The sequence below is a fragment of the Malus domestica genome, chromosome 09 (genome assembly GCF_042453785.1).
Source record: "Malus domestica chromosome 09, GDT2T_hap1".
Taxonomy (NCBI): Eukaryota; Viridiplantae; Streptophyta; class Magnoliopsida; order Rosales; family Rosaceae; genus Malus; species Malus domestica.
Window position 1 is genome coordinate 8,638,063 of NC_091669.1, and position 17,918 is coordinate 8,655,980.

General features: G+C 34.7%; 1 protein-coding gene, 1 long non-coding RNA gene and 2 pseudogenes across 2 annotated transcripts; all 4 read left to right on the forward strand.

The window, feature by feature from the left end:
- LOC139188181 (uncharacterized) lies at nt 1–13,589 on the forward strand. The gene is made up of 2 exons (XR_011571447.1): nt 1–270; nt 13,403–13,589. It is a non-coding gene; the product is annotated as an uncharacterized lncRNA (long non-coding RNA).
- On the forward strand, nt 1,651–2,362 carry LOC103429184 (proteasome subunit beta type-4-like; annotated as a pseudogene).
- Nucleotides 3,590–6,049, forward strand: LOC108172690 (dormancy-associated protein 2-like; annotated as a pseudogene).
- On the forward strand, nt 12,545–13,589 carry LOC103409568 (glycine-rich protein-like). Its single transcript, XM_008348385.4, has 2 exons — nt 12,545–12,686; nt 12,980–13,589. The coding sequence occupies exons 1-2, from the start codon at nt 12,608–12,610 to the stop codon at nt 13,240–13,242; spliced, it is 342 nt and encodes a 113-aa protein (XP_008346607.1). The 5' UTR covers nt 12,545–12,607; the 3' UTR covers nt 13,243–13,589.
- Nucleotides 13,590–17,918: the final 4,329 nt, after the last annotated feature.

Genomic DNA, 17,918 nt, shown 5'->3' on the forward strand with positions numbered 1-17,918 from the left:
TTGAGGGCGTTGCTACTATGGTTGTTGCAGATGGAGTTACAACAGAGATTGCCAAAGGTGCTGCAATCATACTGGTCAGGCTGTTGATGCACAACCTCACAACTAGTTCATTAGTTAATTAGGCTTCTGCATGCCCATGCATGCAGTGTGCTTAATTAATTATCTAATTAGATAATTATATTCTAATGCATGTGCTTAATATATATGCTTGAAGTACTTCCCTTGATCGTATTCCTATATGTGAATCGAATAAAACTTCACTAGCGAGAGGTATGCAAAAATAAAGTTAATCACGAGTGCTAGCTGGGTGGATATTGTATATGTACTCAGTTATAATCTCATGGTTTGAGTGCTCTTTAATTAATTTCGTGAATAAATTCAAGTACCTGTGTAATGCATGTCATCGATTGATGATATACGAAATCAATGACATATACAAGTAACGTTTTGTATCCAATTTGTTCAGTCTCTTTTGTTCTACTTTATTTTATTTTTAGGGATAGGCTGGGAAATTAAGGTGGGACGGTTTATGTGTTTAGAGAGAAAGCATATCAAAGACCTAGACGAATAATACCGAATTTAGAGAATTAAATAAAATTATTGATGACCCAATTTACATAAGCCCTAGAGCTTAACAAGATACAAGGTATAACTTGGTTTATAGTTCAATTTTTTTTTATAAGAATACAAATACAACTCCGGCAAGTAATTAATTATATCCTAATTGTAGGAGGAGATGGAAATCCTAGAGGATTCTCCTTCTAACACTGTTCTCATTAGCTCATACAGGAACATTATGATCTCTGTTCATCGTGGATTTCAGATATCCATGAGGAGATCACGGGACTCATGCTCCACACCATCACCATACTGTAAATTTATAGGAAACTATCTGCATACATTAGATTCACAGATATAATAAATTAATAAATAAAAACTAATTTTTATGTACCAAATATATAAATGTGTGTGTGGGTGAATTTTCCTGAAAGCTATAGGTTTTAATTACTTTACTTTTTTTCTTTCTATTTGATTTGTTTGTTTTTTATTTAATTAGGATTTTCTTTTCCTTCTCATTTCGGACGTAGCTTTTATGTTTACAAGTAGGATTAAGTTTTGATAGCTATATATGTATATTGAAGAAAGATGAGGTTTTACCATAAAACCAATTGGTAATATGAAGAGTAGCACAACTACTTATAAGCTCATGCAAGGTCCTTTCTCCCATCAAGGTGAGACTAATTCTCAACACGCTCCCTCACGTTTGGTGAATTTTCAAGCCTAATATGTGGACACACAACGGAGTGATGTGGAGCGTGTGTGGCTGTTAGGCTTCACATGTGAGACAACCTGATACCATGAATAAATTGATGTTCCACCATAAAACCAATTGGCAATATGAGGGAGTAGCCCAACTACTTATAAGCTTATGCAAAGTTCTTCCTTCCATCAAGGTATGACTCGTTCTCAACATATATAGCCTAGTTTTCTGTTGTAATATTCAGATTTCAATTTATTCAATACAAATTTGAGACTTTTATATAGATAATAAGGTGGATTTTAGGTTCTTGTAAATTGTACTCGGAAGCTTCAGATCGTGAGCATTTTTTCTCTTGGTTTCAAAATCTTCGAAAACAAAAAACGAGTTTAATGGAGTCGAACCAATCGAAACCTGACCTACTGTGCAATCTTGAAAGCTCTCAGAGAACCATGTACCCATATGTAACTGGTACATCTGTTGTGGCTCTCAAGTATACAGATGGAATTTTGATGGCTGCTGATATGGAAGGTTCTTATGGGTCTACCCTGCGATACAAGAGTGTCGAACGAATGAAACTTATTGGAAAACATTTTCTTCTTGGTGCAAGTGGAGAAATAAGTGACCTTCAGGAGCTTACGTCATCTGGATGATCTCGTCTTGTACGACAACATGTGGGATGATGGGACCTCTTTGGGACCCAAAGAGGTGGACAGCTATTTGAACCGTGTGATGTACACTAGGCGTAACAAGTTCAATCCATTGTGGAACTCTCTTGTTCTTGGTGGAGTTAAAAATGGACAGAAGTACCTTGGCCTGGTTAGCATGATTGGTGTAAATTTTGAGGACAATCATGTAGCTACAGGATTTGGAAATCACCTTGCGCCTATTCTTCGTGATGAGTGGAATGAGAACTTGACTTATGAAGAGGGTGTAAAGCTGCTAAAGAAATGCATCTAACGAGATCAATCTTCTGTCAACAAGCTTCAGATAGCAAAAATCTCTGAAGAAGGTGTAACAATCTCTCAGCCCTACTCCTTGAAGACATTTTGGGGTTTCTCAGCTTCTGAAAATCCGACATTGGGTGCTGAAGGATCATGGTAGTTGGCAGAGGCGGCCCAGAGACACGGTGAACAAGGCATGTGCCTTGGGTCTCACTTCAAATTAGACTTATATTTTTATCATTCATTGTACTCTTGATTCGAAAGAAGGAAAAATAAGTTTCTTATTCTACTAAATCTAATCTGATGCATCTCAAATTCATATTTTTTGAAAATTTTATATTAAGCTACTAAATTGGGAAGGCCTCATTTCATTTTTTTCTTCTTAGACCTCAGTTTGGATTAAGATGGCTCTGGTAGTTGGAATTAGCTGCATTTTAGCGATAATACTCATTGTTTGCTTTATTTTGGTGTTGTAGCATTATTGTAGTGATATTTAAACGAATGCTTTTTTTCCTCTTTTGAATTATTTGGGAAAAAGAAAACTAGGGAATTTTCATGGAGTTTTTTTCGTTCTTTAATCACATGCGTTAGCAAATTCTACTTAAAGTAGCTATTGGATCAACAGTATGAATCGCATTCCACCTTGTGCAAATTAGGATATAAATTTTGGATCTCGTCAAATGGGTTTTCAAATATAAATTTTATTTTCAAGATTCAAATATAGATTTTAAGGATAATACTTGCATCTCCATATTTCTCTATTTACAAGTAACATATTTCAACCGAATAAAATTAACGATGAAATCGCTCAAACTACTAATCTTCATTTGAATACCAATTCTACAAAACATTCAATCAAATTTTGGAGATCATTCAATCACTATCAAATAAATAGATGATTCGTCATAATATATTACTTGTTACCCACACTCTTAATTTGTTCTATACATTTGAATCACTAAATGATTTTTAATTCAAATGATTCTTTGTAGGGGTAATCTTTAAATAAAAATCATGAAATTTGTACTATCAAGATACGTTATTTACAGACGAGAGAATAAGCACATCTCTCCAAGGGAGAATGCAAATATATCCTTAGTTTAATATAACGAATTGGTGCGTCTACCTTTGCGAGGGTGTGTGTGTGTGTGTGTCTCCATATTCACATGCATGCTGAGCTCAACCCACACACAGATGTCTTTTGCTTGAACTGAGATATGAACCGTCACTCGTAAACATGCATATTGTCTGGTTCATCTACTAAACGCCTTATTTTGTCGTTCAGTAGTACTTCGCACTATAAACTGTGGTGATCGCCAAAAGCTTAGAGCATGCCCATATTTTTTTGTAAGAATTTTGAGCACGTAACATAAGATTTCGAGAAATCATGAAATATTTCAAGTCTTTGATTTTGCTAGGCCTTCTGCTGGGCACCCTGGTTCTCTTCTCTTCCACTACCGCAGATGAGACATCCCAAGATGAGAAAAAAGGTTAGTTAATTATACAGTGTGGTGACTCTATATAAAAATATACAAGATACATATCATTTACTTAGCGTATTGACATTACTACACACACCCATTTAAAATAACGCAACAACAGAGCCAAAAGCGGTAGAAGATAACACTGAAACAAAGCCTGATGGATATGGATATGGAGGTGGAGGTGGCGGATATGGAGGTGGAGGTGGCGGCTATGGTGGTTGGGGAGGCGGAGGTAGTGGTCATCATGGAGGTGAAGGCTGGGGAGGAGGTGGTCACCATGTAGGAAGAGGCTGGGGAGGAGGTGGTCATCATGGTGGTGGCGGCTGTGGCGGAGCCAGAATTCTGAATGAGGAGGGGCTTTTCATAAATATGTGTGTATATACATGAGTGTGTAAAAAGTTGAATTCATAACATATTGACATATGCAATTTGTGTAATTCTCACAAAACTGAAAAAATTCTCTTAAATTCAATACTAAAAAGAAAAAAATGTAAAAACCCAGACAACCAAGTAAGAGGTAGGTTGTGGAAGGCTAAAGAAAATACAAAGAAGTAGAAAAAAGAAGGAAAAGGGGGAGAGGTCTGCAAATAAAGAAGGTGGGTTGCTTTAAAAAATTATAGGGTGTATATTGTTAACCAATATGGAGAAAAGAATATAAGAGGAATAGCAGAAGAAGAATGAAGAAATAGAGAAAGGTATTTAGAGAGAGAGAGAGAGAAAACTTTACTTCTTATATTTTCTTGTCTTTTGATTACACAGATCAGTGTTCTAAAAATCGGTCTAGGCGGCGCCTAGGCGCTGGGCGGTGGCCAGCCGCCGGGATTAACTGTTAATCGGGAGAAAAATCGGGGAAAGAATTAGGCGGGTGCCGAGGCGGCTTGGGCGGACCTTGGGCGTCCTAGGCGGCCGACTGGTTGGCCTAGGCGGTCTGGAATTTCAATTTTTTTCTGTTTTCAAACTTGAGAAAGGATGAGTGCAAGGTGTTCTGGAATTTCTAAGTTTGCAGGTTTCAGTTCTTGCGAAGAAAGGAGGAAGAAGATGAGAAACTTTCTCTCTCATCCTTTCATTCTCACGTGACCACCCTCAAACTTTCCCATTTAATTTTTTTTTTTATTTCGTCCCATCACAGTTGGACAGCTAACATTAAGTTCACATTTCCATAAAAGAAAAATGGGCTGTCAATGCCCAGAATCAAGTTGCTATTTGATTGTTTAAATTTTTATATTCAAAGGAAAGAATAAAAAAGAATAAAAATGGTCTCCTTTGTTTGTGAGTCTACTGCTGATGTGAGTGATGGAAACTAGGGGTTGAGGGAGTTGTCACACCACAGACGTGGTGGTTGAAATGGAGAAGGATGCTCTTCTGACCGGTTTGGTGCTCCAAAGTTCAAAGTGGGAGAGAGGATTTCGTTGATGATAGATGTGCATGGTTTGGTTAGGGGATGCTTGGCATGGCTTCTTAGTAGTTTTATTATGAAACATTCAACCCACTACGTGAGATTTTTACTTTTATTTTTTAAAAATTAGATATAGTCATTCAAAATGTTTTAAGTTATATGGCATATACGCTTAATGTGTTTCTAAATTTTAGACTTGTTAGATATTCTTTTTGTATTTTATTATTCTTTTATTATTTTATTTATGAATTTTATACGAGTATAATTTTTTTTATGTGTCAATATGCATTTATTTACAAGATATACAAGAAATTTACCTAAATCCGCCTAGGCCGCCTAGGCGCCCACCTAGATCCCGCCTAGCCGCCTAGGCGCTAGGCGCCCGTCTAGATCCCGCCTAGCCGCCTAGGCGCTAGGCGCTAGCTTGCCGCCCGACTAACGCCTAACGTTTTTTAGAACCTTGACACAGATACACTTCTTATATGAATGAATATCTTTCTAATCTATACAAATCTTACTCATTAAGATACAATATTTCCTTCTTATCCGAATCTCACAATCCTAACTACCTCAATTGTTTAACTAGCACCATGTGTCATAATCCCCACCATCCATACTCTATATACTCTAACATATATTATTGTTAGGTGAGAGAATCAAACCAGAAGTGGGGTTGCTTTTTCCATTTAAAATTGCACATCTCTTTTAAAACTCCCCTGCCAAACTTATCGTTTCATTAGATAGCCAAAAAGATTTAAAATCAAAACAGCTTAACGACGTTGTTTGTTTCATCTTCTTCCATGAGGTGCACACCTCGGATGAAGTCAGGATGGGCCGGGGACTACCCTAGTCCCTTGGTGGCTCCGCCCCTGGCGGCTGGGGAGGAGGCAGTAAAGGCGGTGGTGATTGGGGGAAAGGTGGCGGTGGCTGAGGAAAAGGCGGTGGAGGCGGTGGTGGAGGAAACTAAAGTCAGATGCCTTCATCAGTCTCTCAAGGATCAACTTTATGAGAACTATATATGTATGCAGTATGCACATATATAAATAGAACTCTTTCCGTGCTAGGAGATATGAATAAGCTCCATGCATGCATATGTACGCATGGAATCATGTACGTATTTAATGTTCCATTCACGAGCATGAGTACATGAGTGATCAGTGCAGGCAATTAGCTCATTCAAGTGTTAATATATGTGTAGTACGTAGTATCTGCACCCTGTACTCATGATCGGACGTGTATGAAGCATTATATATTGTACTCTATGTCCTTGCTTTTTGGATAAAAGTCCTTCAATTTTAAGGTACGTACTTTAGATTTAAGGGAACTTTAACGAAAAACTCATGGTACTGTTTATTTTAACGAAAACTCACATTTTTACACTAAAAAGTCAATCTTGATATTATTCACTTTACCCTTTATTTTGTCCTTATCGTTAAAACTCAAAATTTTCAAGCATTTTTTATTAGTTTCCTTTAGATTTAGCTGTTAAAAGTACTCTATCAACAATGAACCACTCAAGGATTACAAAATTATTACTTAGACGCTACAAATGTACTTCAAAGATATTAATATTAAGCAAAAGATTTTCAAAATAACACCTAAAATATGTCATTTGAAAGTTTTTCTTATATGTATTGGACTGCAAGAATGTTTTTTTGAGCATTTTCACCAAAGTAATTAGCCTAATTTTCAAGTTTTAAAGTTTTTCATCCAAACATAGCATAAGAATTATACAGAGAAAATTCATAATAACATATACAACCTCTCCTTTACTCTGTTATGTGTGATGTGTGGTACTGATGTTGATGTTATAATCCAATAGTAATTTAATATATCATTCAACAATCAGTATCTCAAATATTTTTTTGGTTTATTGACGTAGTGCATTCGTCTATTTGTTTGATCATTGTTGTATATCTAGATATATTTTAGTGAATGTATACGATGACCTTTTAATTGAAAGCCTAGATTATTTGATCATAAAATTTATGTCGGCTTTGGTTAGAAATTTTTTCTCTTCGGAAAAGAACTAGCAAGAGTGTCTGCGCGATGCTGAGGGTTTCGAAATTGTACAAAACATGTAGAAAGTTTTAAAATATAAATGATAAGCCATAATGCTTATATAAATCTATTTATTACAACCCTATCTAGAATAAGAAACAATGAGTAGTGTTGAACTTCTTTAATCTAATGGGTTTGTTTCTTCACTTTGTTCCTCATTTCTTCTGATATATAGGTGTTTTCATTTATCTGTTAGAAATTGGAAAAATTGAAGTTAATGTGAACAAATGACAGTTGGTTTTGTTAAGGGGATCCTTTTGCTAAAGATCAGAACAATAAAAGGACTTACAGAAAGTTAAAAAAATTACTTACGCAGTTGAAAACTATTGGCACACTAGGTCCTACATAGACGAAAACATTAGACATTATTAACCAAACATGTAAAGTTTATGTCAAATTTTATATTATGTGTGTTTTGAACTATGTATGATAACGATGAGATAACAAAACATATGCGTGGTTTGAGCTATGGCCTTAAACCTTAAATACTATATGAATCCAAGTTTTACAAATTCTTCGTAATCAAACCAATCAATTGAATTATGCTTAAACAAATTTGGTCTAAAGTGTTTAAAAAGTGAAATATAAACCCTCATTTTGCAGAATTGTTGACTTAGAAAAACGAATGCATAAGTGGACAGATGGTGTTCTAGAGAAAATTTTCTCTATCTTGATATTCAACACACAAAATGTCAAATCTAAATTATTAAGCATACTTAAAATGGCTTCCGGAATTGATTTGTTCAATGAGATAATGAGCGAAAGACATAAAAATCAGATCGTACTAAACTTTTTTGTGCATTTATTGGTCCATTGTTAAAAAGATTTGCAGAGAAGAGAGATTTTTACCAAATTTTTTAGAAATGATGGTGAAGCAGCAACTGTCGCAGTCTTAGTTATAATTTGATGGTAGAAACTCTTCTATGACGGTCCATATACTGAACAAAGACTTAATATTAATAAGCATTTGACCAAATAGTGATCCAATTCAAGTTCAAGGGATTAAATCTGCAACCAAAAACAATAACAAAGCAACCCATAAAGTTATGAAACTAATCCTATGTATTTGAAACTATGTAACAATTTTTAACTTGAGTTTCAAAAATATAGAATCCAATCAAATGAAAATCCCTAGTATGAAATTAAGAATCCCAATTAAACAAAGACTGACCTAATTAATTGGATATCCTGGCGAGTACTGCTCAAATGTTTCATTACATAAAAGTGGTAGTTGAAAAACCTCATATTTAAGAACTGAACTGAGGAGCTAGTTTACGTTGTGAAAGTGAAGCGAGTGGTAACTTCTCCATTTTGAGATCAGCAGATCAGAGTTTGGAGCTGTCGGATTCTCTCTGTCTCAATCAACCAAGTTCTCCATTTCAAACCATTTCATCAATTATGAATCCAAAAACTAAAACTCTTTTAATTTTCCGTGTGTATTCAATGATTTGTTTCCTATAAAAATAGGAAATATCTTATATATACAGCCAGAGCCCGACTTTAGGGTCATGGCTTCGACAAAAAATAATATGGCCAAAATGCCCCTCAGCCAAAAAAAAATCAAAAGCAGCAAAAAAGAATGCATAAAATAATACAAGGATAATTTTGTAATTTTAACAGTGTTTTTTTTAATAATTAATTTTGGTACAGTTTTTGTTTTATTTTTTTTATTTTTATAATTAGTATCTCATAATAGGCTAGTAATAATGTGACTCAATTTCTCCATTTTTAAACACGTTTGAAACATCTTAAGAGGTGTGTAATGTCAGTTATAAAAAAAGTCTTTTGCATGCGGATAATAATGTGATTAAATTAATTGGCAAATAATTTTTTTTAACAAAAGATATTATCTACACTAAGGGGGAGGAGGTGACCTTAGCCTCACAATGGGCTAGCAATAATGTGATTCAATCAATTGTTCATTAAATATTATTTTCTCTATTCTTAATGTAAATTCTATAAAGACCGATTTTATTATATGGATTCAGCTGCTTTAATTGGTTTATGAGGGAGTTCTTATAGCACGATCTAAAATTATTCATTTACTTTAAATATTTGACTTTCATTTTGTCAATTTACGCATATAAATACAATTAAAACATGTAAACCATGCGTAACACGCCGTGATTCCAAAAATGTCTTCTGCATGCGCGTGAGCGCGTGCATGAAGGCTAGTGAAATAATTATATGGAGATGGAATCATATATAGAGCTAGAAGAGGAAGTAAAGAAGATATGTAAAAGCAAATTAAGAGATCATTCTATTACAAAAGCTACAATATAGTAAATTAAGAGATCATCATATTTGAAAACAGAGACACGTACAAAGCTACAAAAAAAAAATTATTATTACCGACAAATTACTGGAAAATCTAAAAGCTAGGGATTTTCACTTAGTGAAAAAAAATTGTTTCTGAGTGATATAACCCAAAATCATCTTAGACAGCAAAGAAACATAGGATTTGAGAAATCAGACCTTAATTTCCAAAACCAAGCAGGGACAAAATTGGGAGACCACTGTTTAACGAACAGTGTTTTAGGCAAAAATGAGAGCATTCCACACATCACAAGCAGAATGGGCAAGCCTGTTGGTCGGTCTCTAAAGAAATCAGCTCTCCTCACTCAGGTTTGGAAGGATGACTTGAATTCGGGGCATCTCTTGGTTTCATTGTTTGAGTTGTTCGGTGAAAACATCCTCTCCTTCGTTCCAGCTCCCGAGATGTGTTTATTTTTTTAACCATTTGTAGCAATCTTACTCATGATTAGGAGTACAAAGAAAAAATAGAACGAGAGATTTCGGTATGAAATATTTGTATAAATTCAGTAGAAACTTAGATAAAATTTTAATTGAATTTTACGAACATTTACTTTAGCTATCTTCGATCTCTTCATCCTCATTTATTTCTGATGGAACTTGAACATAAAAATCAACAATGCAGAAGGCTCTTCGTAATTAAATAGAAAAGTACAATCTATTAAAAGTGCTTAATTAATCAGCTGCTTAACTTTGGTACTGGAGTACTCTTTTTCCACTGCTTTCTTCAAGTAGCTATCTTCTTCCAACACCATTTGAACTGGCAAGAACCCCATCCCATTGGCCATAGCAAGCATCATCCGCTTGGTTTCAGCCTTGAACTCCTCCAAATCAACCGCCCCGTTCGAGTCATGATCGAACTGCACGAACAGCGAGTCGTAGACATGAGCAATCTCTTCGGGGTCTGGCTTCACATCAATGCCATAGTGGGTCTCAAAGACCCTCAGAGACTGAAGCTCCTTCAGCATTTCTGCATAAGAAAGCAGACCATCGTGGTTGGTGTCGAGATGAGCAAAACGGTCGCGAATTGAGAGGCTGAATGCTTCTTCATCTTCCACAAAGTTGAAAATGGTGGCACCGTCCAACACTTCTACACTCATCTTCTCTTATGCTAGCTTGGGAATTGATCACAAGGAAATTAGGATTGATTTGTATTTTGGTTGCAAATTAAACAAGCGATGGAAATGTTAATTATTTATAAACACATGCATGGGGCACTATTTTGTTTTTTGGCCCCTTGTTTCTCTAACCCATAGGTTTTATGGACTTTGTTTCTGTAAACAAACGTGAATCAACTTTACCAGCCAACTAAGGGAAAGAAAATGAAAATAGACCGACCGAGTGGTCGATTGCTTTGGATTCATCTTTAATATTGTAGTTGAATTCAAATCAATCGACCACTTGCAACTCTGATTGCTAAATTCCTTAGCTCGTAGACTTGAGATTATTCAAAGTGGCTAGAGCAGTCTACTATATTTTTTGCAATTAAGTTTGAATCTTCATTCCCGTAATTTAGAAAAATCTAGTGTATACTTGACTCTAAGAATGGCTTGGTATTTTTCTTAAATCTAATTTATTTATTTATTTATTTATTTGTTTTTTTTTAAAGAATAAGTTCCAAGTATCTTCTTTGCACTTCGCATGCCTTCATAGTAATATATTACTTTTAAGTCAAATAACTTGGGTTCAATTTGATGACATTTGAAAGTCATATAACATATTATATTAATATTTGTTAAAGTAAAATGAACCATTCAAATCCAATTGGCCCCAGACAAGTCTGAAAAGTCAAATTCAGAAAAAATTGACCACAGAGGACGCGTTGTCAAACCGAGCAGAAAATAACCTTTCGGTGAGAAAACACACTGATTTTGCACTTCTCTGTGTGTGGCTGTGGTATTCTTTCTCCCACTTCCACTCGAGACAAAATATGAACCATAATATCACTCGCAATGAAAAAGAAAGAAAAATAAAAAGGTTAATGTTTTGCATGCGTCGTTTTAGTTCAGTTGATTAAGAGTACTCTCTCGTTTATTCGAATTCTCAATTCAGATTTCTAAATATCTTCTGTATGTAAAACAACAAGAGAGTATTACCAAAACGGGCTTTCAATGAAACTAGAAAATATATTCAAGACAATTTTTACCAATTATATGGCGGGGGGCTTTCAAAGAGGTCGCACTTAGTGCGATAGCAAGTGCTTTCGTCCATGAGCGGTACGTCTCGGGTTCGAGATTTGGGAGTAGCCTCTCCATAAATAGGGGTAAGGTTAGCCGACATTCACCTCTTCCAGACCCTACGTAAAGTAGGAGCCTTGTGCACTGGATACGACCTTTTATATGTCGGTCGAAGCTGTATGAGATGAGTGAGTGGTCTAAATTGCAATTTGCAGGCTCCCTCTATGCTATCTATTCATTGAAGATAGACATGCAGACATGCATGTATGCCCACGACTATTTTTATAGAGTAGTCCCCATGCAACTTAATTTGTCATGATCTTTCTGACTCTCACTGACATATGTCCAAGGCATGTGTATATATAACATGGAACCCCCCGCCAGAGTCCAAAATTACAATCTTATTCAATTTACGTCACTCACGACGCTGATATTCATTTATCTTGATCATAATTACATATCATTTATCTTGATTCTAATCTACAAATTATTTCAAAAGTTCCCATATAAAATATGGTATTTTCTAGTGTTTAAAAAATCAGTGCATGTCCATCCACCGTTGATTAGTTTTGCATTGGACGCTCACATTTTAACAAATCGATTAGTTAATGAATTAGACTAATTAATCCGGGCGCACTTTCTCGATCTTTCTAATAGCTAGCAAAATTGCTTCGTAACGTTAAGACAGCTTGTACTCATCACTGTTATTAATCAGAAAAATAAACTGAATATCAGAAGCAATGAGAACACTGATCAGTAATTAAGAAAAGATATACGTGTTTTAAATTTAATAAACTTGGGAAGGCAACTCCTCAACCTCCAACCACACAGTCTACACTTTACGTGTACGGTGGTGTGGCCTATGGGGTTAACTTGTAGATTTATTGTACACTGCCCTCTATTTTTCTCTATAAATAGAAGCAAGAATGCTTCTTAATTCCCAAGTATTCTACTCTCCTTTCAGTTGAACAAAAATGGTTTCCAAGACTTTCATTTACTTTGGTCTTTTGCTTGCCATTGTCCTTCTCATTTCCTCTGAAGTGGCCGCAAATGGTGAGCTTAACTTTTCCCTTCTAATTTTTGTAGAAATTATATTTTTGTAGAAATTATATATTGCTAGCTACCTAGTGTCACCAAAGTTGCTAAGCAAAGATATAAATACAATTTGTGAGCTTAATTTGTTGTACTTTCCACAACATAATACTAGTGTACTTTACTTTATTCACCAAATGGATATAGTACAAGTACATGCTACTTAAATTAAATTAGGTTCCAAATTCACAATGATTTGAATAAATGAAATATTGTCACCTCATTTAAACGTATGTTCCTTATATGACTTTCAGCTGCGGAGACTACTACAAATCCCAATGGTGTAGGTGACGCCAAGTATGGTGGCGGGTACCAAGGAGATCCTGGGCGAGGTGGGTATGGTGGCAACCCTGGTCGTGGCGGATATGGCGGTAACCCTGGTCGTGGCGGAAATGGAGGAGGAGGCCGTGGAGGGCGTTGCTACTATGGTTGTTGCAGATGGAGTTACAATGGAAGAGAGTGCCTAAGGTGCTGCAATCATGCTGGTCAGGCTGTTGATGCACAACCTCACAACTAGTTCATTAGTTAATTAGGCTTCTGCATGCCCATGCATGCAGTGTGCTTAATTAATTATCTAATTATCTAATTATGTTCTAATGCATGTGCTTAACATGCTTGAAGCACTTCCCTCGATCGTATTCCTATGTATGAATCGAATAAAACTTCACTAGCGAGAGGCATGCAAAAATAAAGTTAATCACGAGTGCGAGCTGGGTGGATATTGTATCTGTACTCAGTTATAATCTCATGGTTTGAGTGCTCTTTAATTAATTTCGTGAACAAATTCAAGTACATGTGTAATGCATGTCATCGATTGATGGTATACGAAATCAATGACATATACAAGTAACGTTTTGTATCCAATTTGCTCAGTCTCTTTTGTTCTACTTTATTTTATTTTTAGGGATAGGCTGGGAAATTATGGTGGGACGGTTTATGTGTTTAGAGAGAGAGCACATCAAAGACCTAGACGAATAATACCGAATTTAGAGAATTAAATAAAATTATGGGAACTTTCATGAGCCCAATTTACATAAGCCCTAGAGCTTAATAAGATATACACGGTAACTTGGTTTATAAGATTTGTTCAAAAAGAAAAAGAAAAACTTGGTTTATAACAATACAAATAGAACTCCGGCAAGTAATTAATTAGATGGACACTTTGGATACAGTCCCTAACTATCAATATTTTTTTACTGAAATCTTGTTGGTTTCAATTTTTGATCGAAGTCCCTGAAATTAATGTGATAATGTATTTCTATGTATGTTACTATATTTTTTAAATTAAAAATTGAAATTTATAGTTGTTTGTATTAATGAGATTTTAAATAAAAAAACCCATAATCTGTGGATTAAAATTATTAAAATATAAATTATACTCTCCAATATATTGTGTGTGTGTGTGTATGTATGTATGTATATAAACATGGGTACATTCATTAAAATTAACAAAAAAATTGTTGTACCAAAATATGGGTACATTCTTCAAAACCACATAAAAAATAATAGATATTAGGCTTAATAATATTAGTAAATTTCTTTGATTAAATTTGACATGGATACATTCTCAAATCAAGAAAAAGAATGTACCCATATAAGTTCAAAAATGAATTAGAAAAAAAAATTGAATAGATTTTATATAAAAAAAAAAAGGGGTACATTTTACTACAACAAATTGATATATTTAAGAATGGGTATATTTTAAGATTAAAAATTTAAAAATTACATGAATGGGTACATATAAGATTAAAAAATTGGAAACCTTTTTATAAAAAAATTAAGGGGTACAAACTTATTCTAAATTTTTTTTTTTTTTTTTTTTTGGAAATGTTTTGAATTGAAAATTATTTAGGAGTTTAATAAAAGTGTGAGTATTAAAATCCTAAATCAATTATTAATTTTTATTTTAAAAATTATGTAACTGACATGTGAATTCATTATTGTATTAATACTAGGGACCTTAATCAAAATCTGAAAACTAATAAAGTTTCAATCAAAGAACATTAGTAATTAAGGACCGGATACTAATTTTTCCTTAATTATATCCTAATTGTAGGAGGAGATGGAAATCTTAGAGGATTCTCCTTCTAACACTGCTCTCATTAGCTCATACAGGAACATTTTGATCTCTGTTCATCGTGGATTTCAGATATCCCTGAGGAGATCACCGGACTCATGCTCCGCACCATCACCATACTGTAAATATATCGGACACAATCTGCATACATTAGATTCACAGATATAATAAATTAATAAATAAAAACTAATTTTTACTGTAACCAAATATATAAATGTGTGTGTGAATTTTCCTACAAGCTATAGGTATTAATTACTTTACTTTTTTTTTTCTATTTGATTTGTTTGTTTTATATTTAATTAGGATTTCCTTTTCCTTCTCATTTCGGTCATAGCTTTTATGTTTACAAGTAGGATTAAGTTTTGATGGCTATATGTATATTGAAGAAAGTTGAGGTTCCACCATAAAATTAATTGGCAATATGGGGAGGAGGCTAACTCCAACCGAAGGGTCCAAAAGGCCAAAAGGCCGAAAATAGCCCAAAAACTGTCTCTAACCGAGGGCTAGGCCAAAGAGCTCGTGGGCCCCACAGGACAAAAAAGGGCCAAAGGGCCAACTGGCTAGCCCAACCTAACCAGCCAACCAGCCGGCCCAGGGCCAGGCCACAATTTCAAAACCAACGGCTAGCTGACGTCAGTTACCGTTGGATTAGATTTTTTTTTTTTTTTTGGCCAAATTTTTTTAAATTCTCATTTTTTCCTATAAATACCTAAGTCATTCCTACACCATTTGTCACATAATTTTCACCATTCCATACTATCGCACTTCATTCTATTTCAATTCTTCACATTCTATTTTCTTATCTCTTCCAATAATCTTTCCTTCAATTATTTCAATAATTTTCAAATTGCCTCATCTGCAATGAAAGGTAGAGCTTGGACCTGAAAAGAAGATGAAGCTCTTTGCAGGGATTATAGATGGGTCTCAAAAGATAGTGTAAGGGGGACTTCTCAAACAAGTGAAGGTGTTTGGACTTGTGTGTCCAAAAAATACTATGAGTTCTACAAAGGCACCACTCCACCGAATACCCGAAACCACGAGAATTGTTCTTCAAGATGAAAGAAACATCTTCATCCAAGTTTGAATAAATGGCATCAAGCATTATTAGCAGCCGCAAATAGACATGAAAGCGGCACCAATTACTACAACGAAAAAAGTGTTTTCACAATTTATTTTAAATATTTAAGTTGTTGTAGTTTTTAAATTTAAATAATAAATTACGTTTGGCCCTATGACCCTTTGACCCTCGGTTGATAGGGATAAAAACCCTTAAAACTACTTGCAAGGGTATAAGGTTATCGTAGTATAGCAGCTCAAGTAAGGTTGTTCTCCACAGGGATTAAATGAATAATTTATGTAAATACCAAATCTTAATTAATTATTTGAAAACAAAGTTTAGAAAAAGGTGATTTAATGACCTAAATTATTAAAAACGAATTTAATTAAAAACAATTAAATAAATTGGGAAAGTAAAGAAAACAAAAGAAAATAGTTTTGAAAATAAATTTGAGTACTAGGGTTCCGCCGTCACCTTAACAATCCTACGTAGTTCTTCCAATTACTTATGAATTACACATGCATATTTTAAATTTAGGTTTTCTTAAAGTATGCCCTACTTGGAACCTCCAACATAGAACATATATCTAACATGCAACCCATCCGTGGTGTCCACATCGAATGTGAATATGAAAGACTCATTAAGTCTTGTGAAATCCTTCTGAAAAACTATATAACCCTTAAGGCATGTCATCCATCCTAAGAAGTTACACATATTAACCACAAGAAGCCAGCGCCAATTTCAGGAACAGCCTTCTGCCAAAATTGCATCAAATTACTTTTCTAAATATCCTAATGGTGGCCAATCATCAAGACAATTGGATAGTTTGAAGTACAGTGATTAATAATTCAAATCTTGCATGCATAATATCATAAGCAAATTGAAAAGAAACTACATATTCTTGCTAAGGCTCATGGCCTCGCCCTAGCAAACGAAACTAGTTACGAATAATCATAAAACAAAATATTATTAAGAACATGGATAGAAAACACCTTGAAAATAAACTTGAATTGTCAAAAGTAGTGTGTTCCACCCCCCCTCCCAATGTTGCGTAAAGAACCCTAATGGCTAACAAGCCTTATTTATACCACTACAAAATAAAATCCTCCCTAAAAAAGATCTTAAAATAAAACTAAGAAACATAATAAAATAATAAAACAGAAAATAAAAGGTTTCCAATTTAATCTAAAATTCGGACTTTTCAGAAAATTCATCTTTTGACCGGCCAAATCAACTTCGATTTGGTCTCAAAAGGTCTCTTTTGAAATCTGAAGACGTCCCCTATAAATCCTCAGAAGGAATCTTCCTCAAAATATGCCGTCTTGACCTTCAAAATACCCAAAATGTCCAGAAACATCAATCTGGGAAAGTTGTGCACTAGGCCTTTATTTCATCGCCACGGTCAAAAGGCTTGGTAGAAAAATCTAGAATTTTGACACAATCATCTTGAAAGGCACATGAACATCCCCCAATTGGAATCACTCCAAAATTAATCTTTGATAATTTTTTGCTCCAAAGGAAGTCAAATGTCCTACATTGAAAATATAATCCAAAATATCAAAATTCTACCAAAATAACCAATAAATTAATACTAAGATTAGGGTAAAATATATAGTATAATATCGCCTCATCAGTTGGAAATGGTTTTTTGTCACATAGATATGTTTGGCCCTTTGGCTCTTGGTTGGAGATGGTAAGAAATATGACTCTGCATTGTTTATTAAAATATTAATTTGTTGGAGGGTGTTTTAGCCCTCTGGCCCACCTTTGGTTGGAAATGACCTTATAAGCTCATGCAAAGTCTCTCCTCCCATTAAGGTGGGACTCATTCTCAACATGTCCCATCAGCGAATTTTCAAGCCTAATACAAGAACACACAACGGAGTGACGTGGAGCGTGGGTGACGTGAAAAGTATGTGGCCGTTGGACTTCACACTTGGGACAATCTGCTCTGATACCATGAAGAAATTGAGGTTCCACTATAAAATTAATTTGCAATATAGGGAGTAGCCTAACTACTTATAAGCTCATGTAAGGTCCCTCGTCCCATCAAGGTGGG

Coding starts and splice junctions, on each gene's coding strand:
- LOC103409568 (XM_008348385.4), top strand. CDS start 12,608: ATGGTTTCCAAGACTTTCATTTACTTTGGTCTTTTGCTTGCCATTGTC. Junction 12,687..12,979: donor CTCTGAAGTGGCCGCAAATG/GTGAGCTTAACT, acceptor TATGACTTTCAG/CTGCGGAGACTACTACAAAT.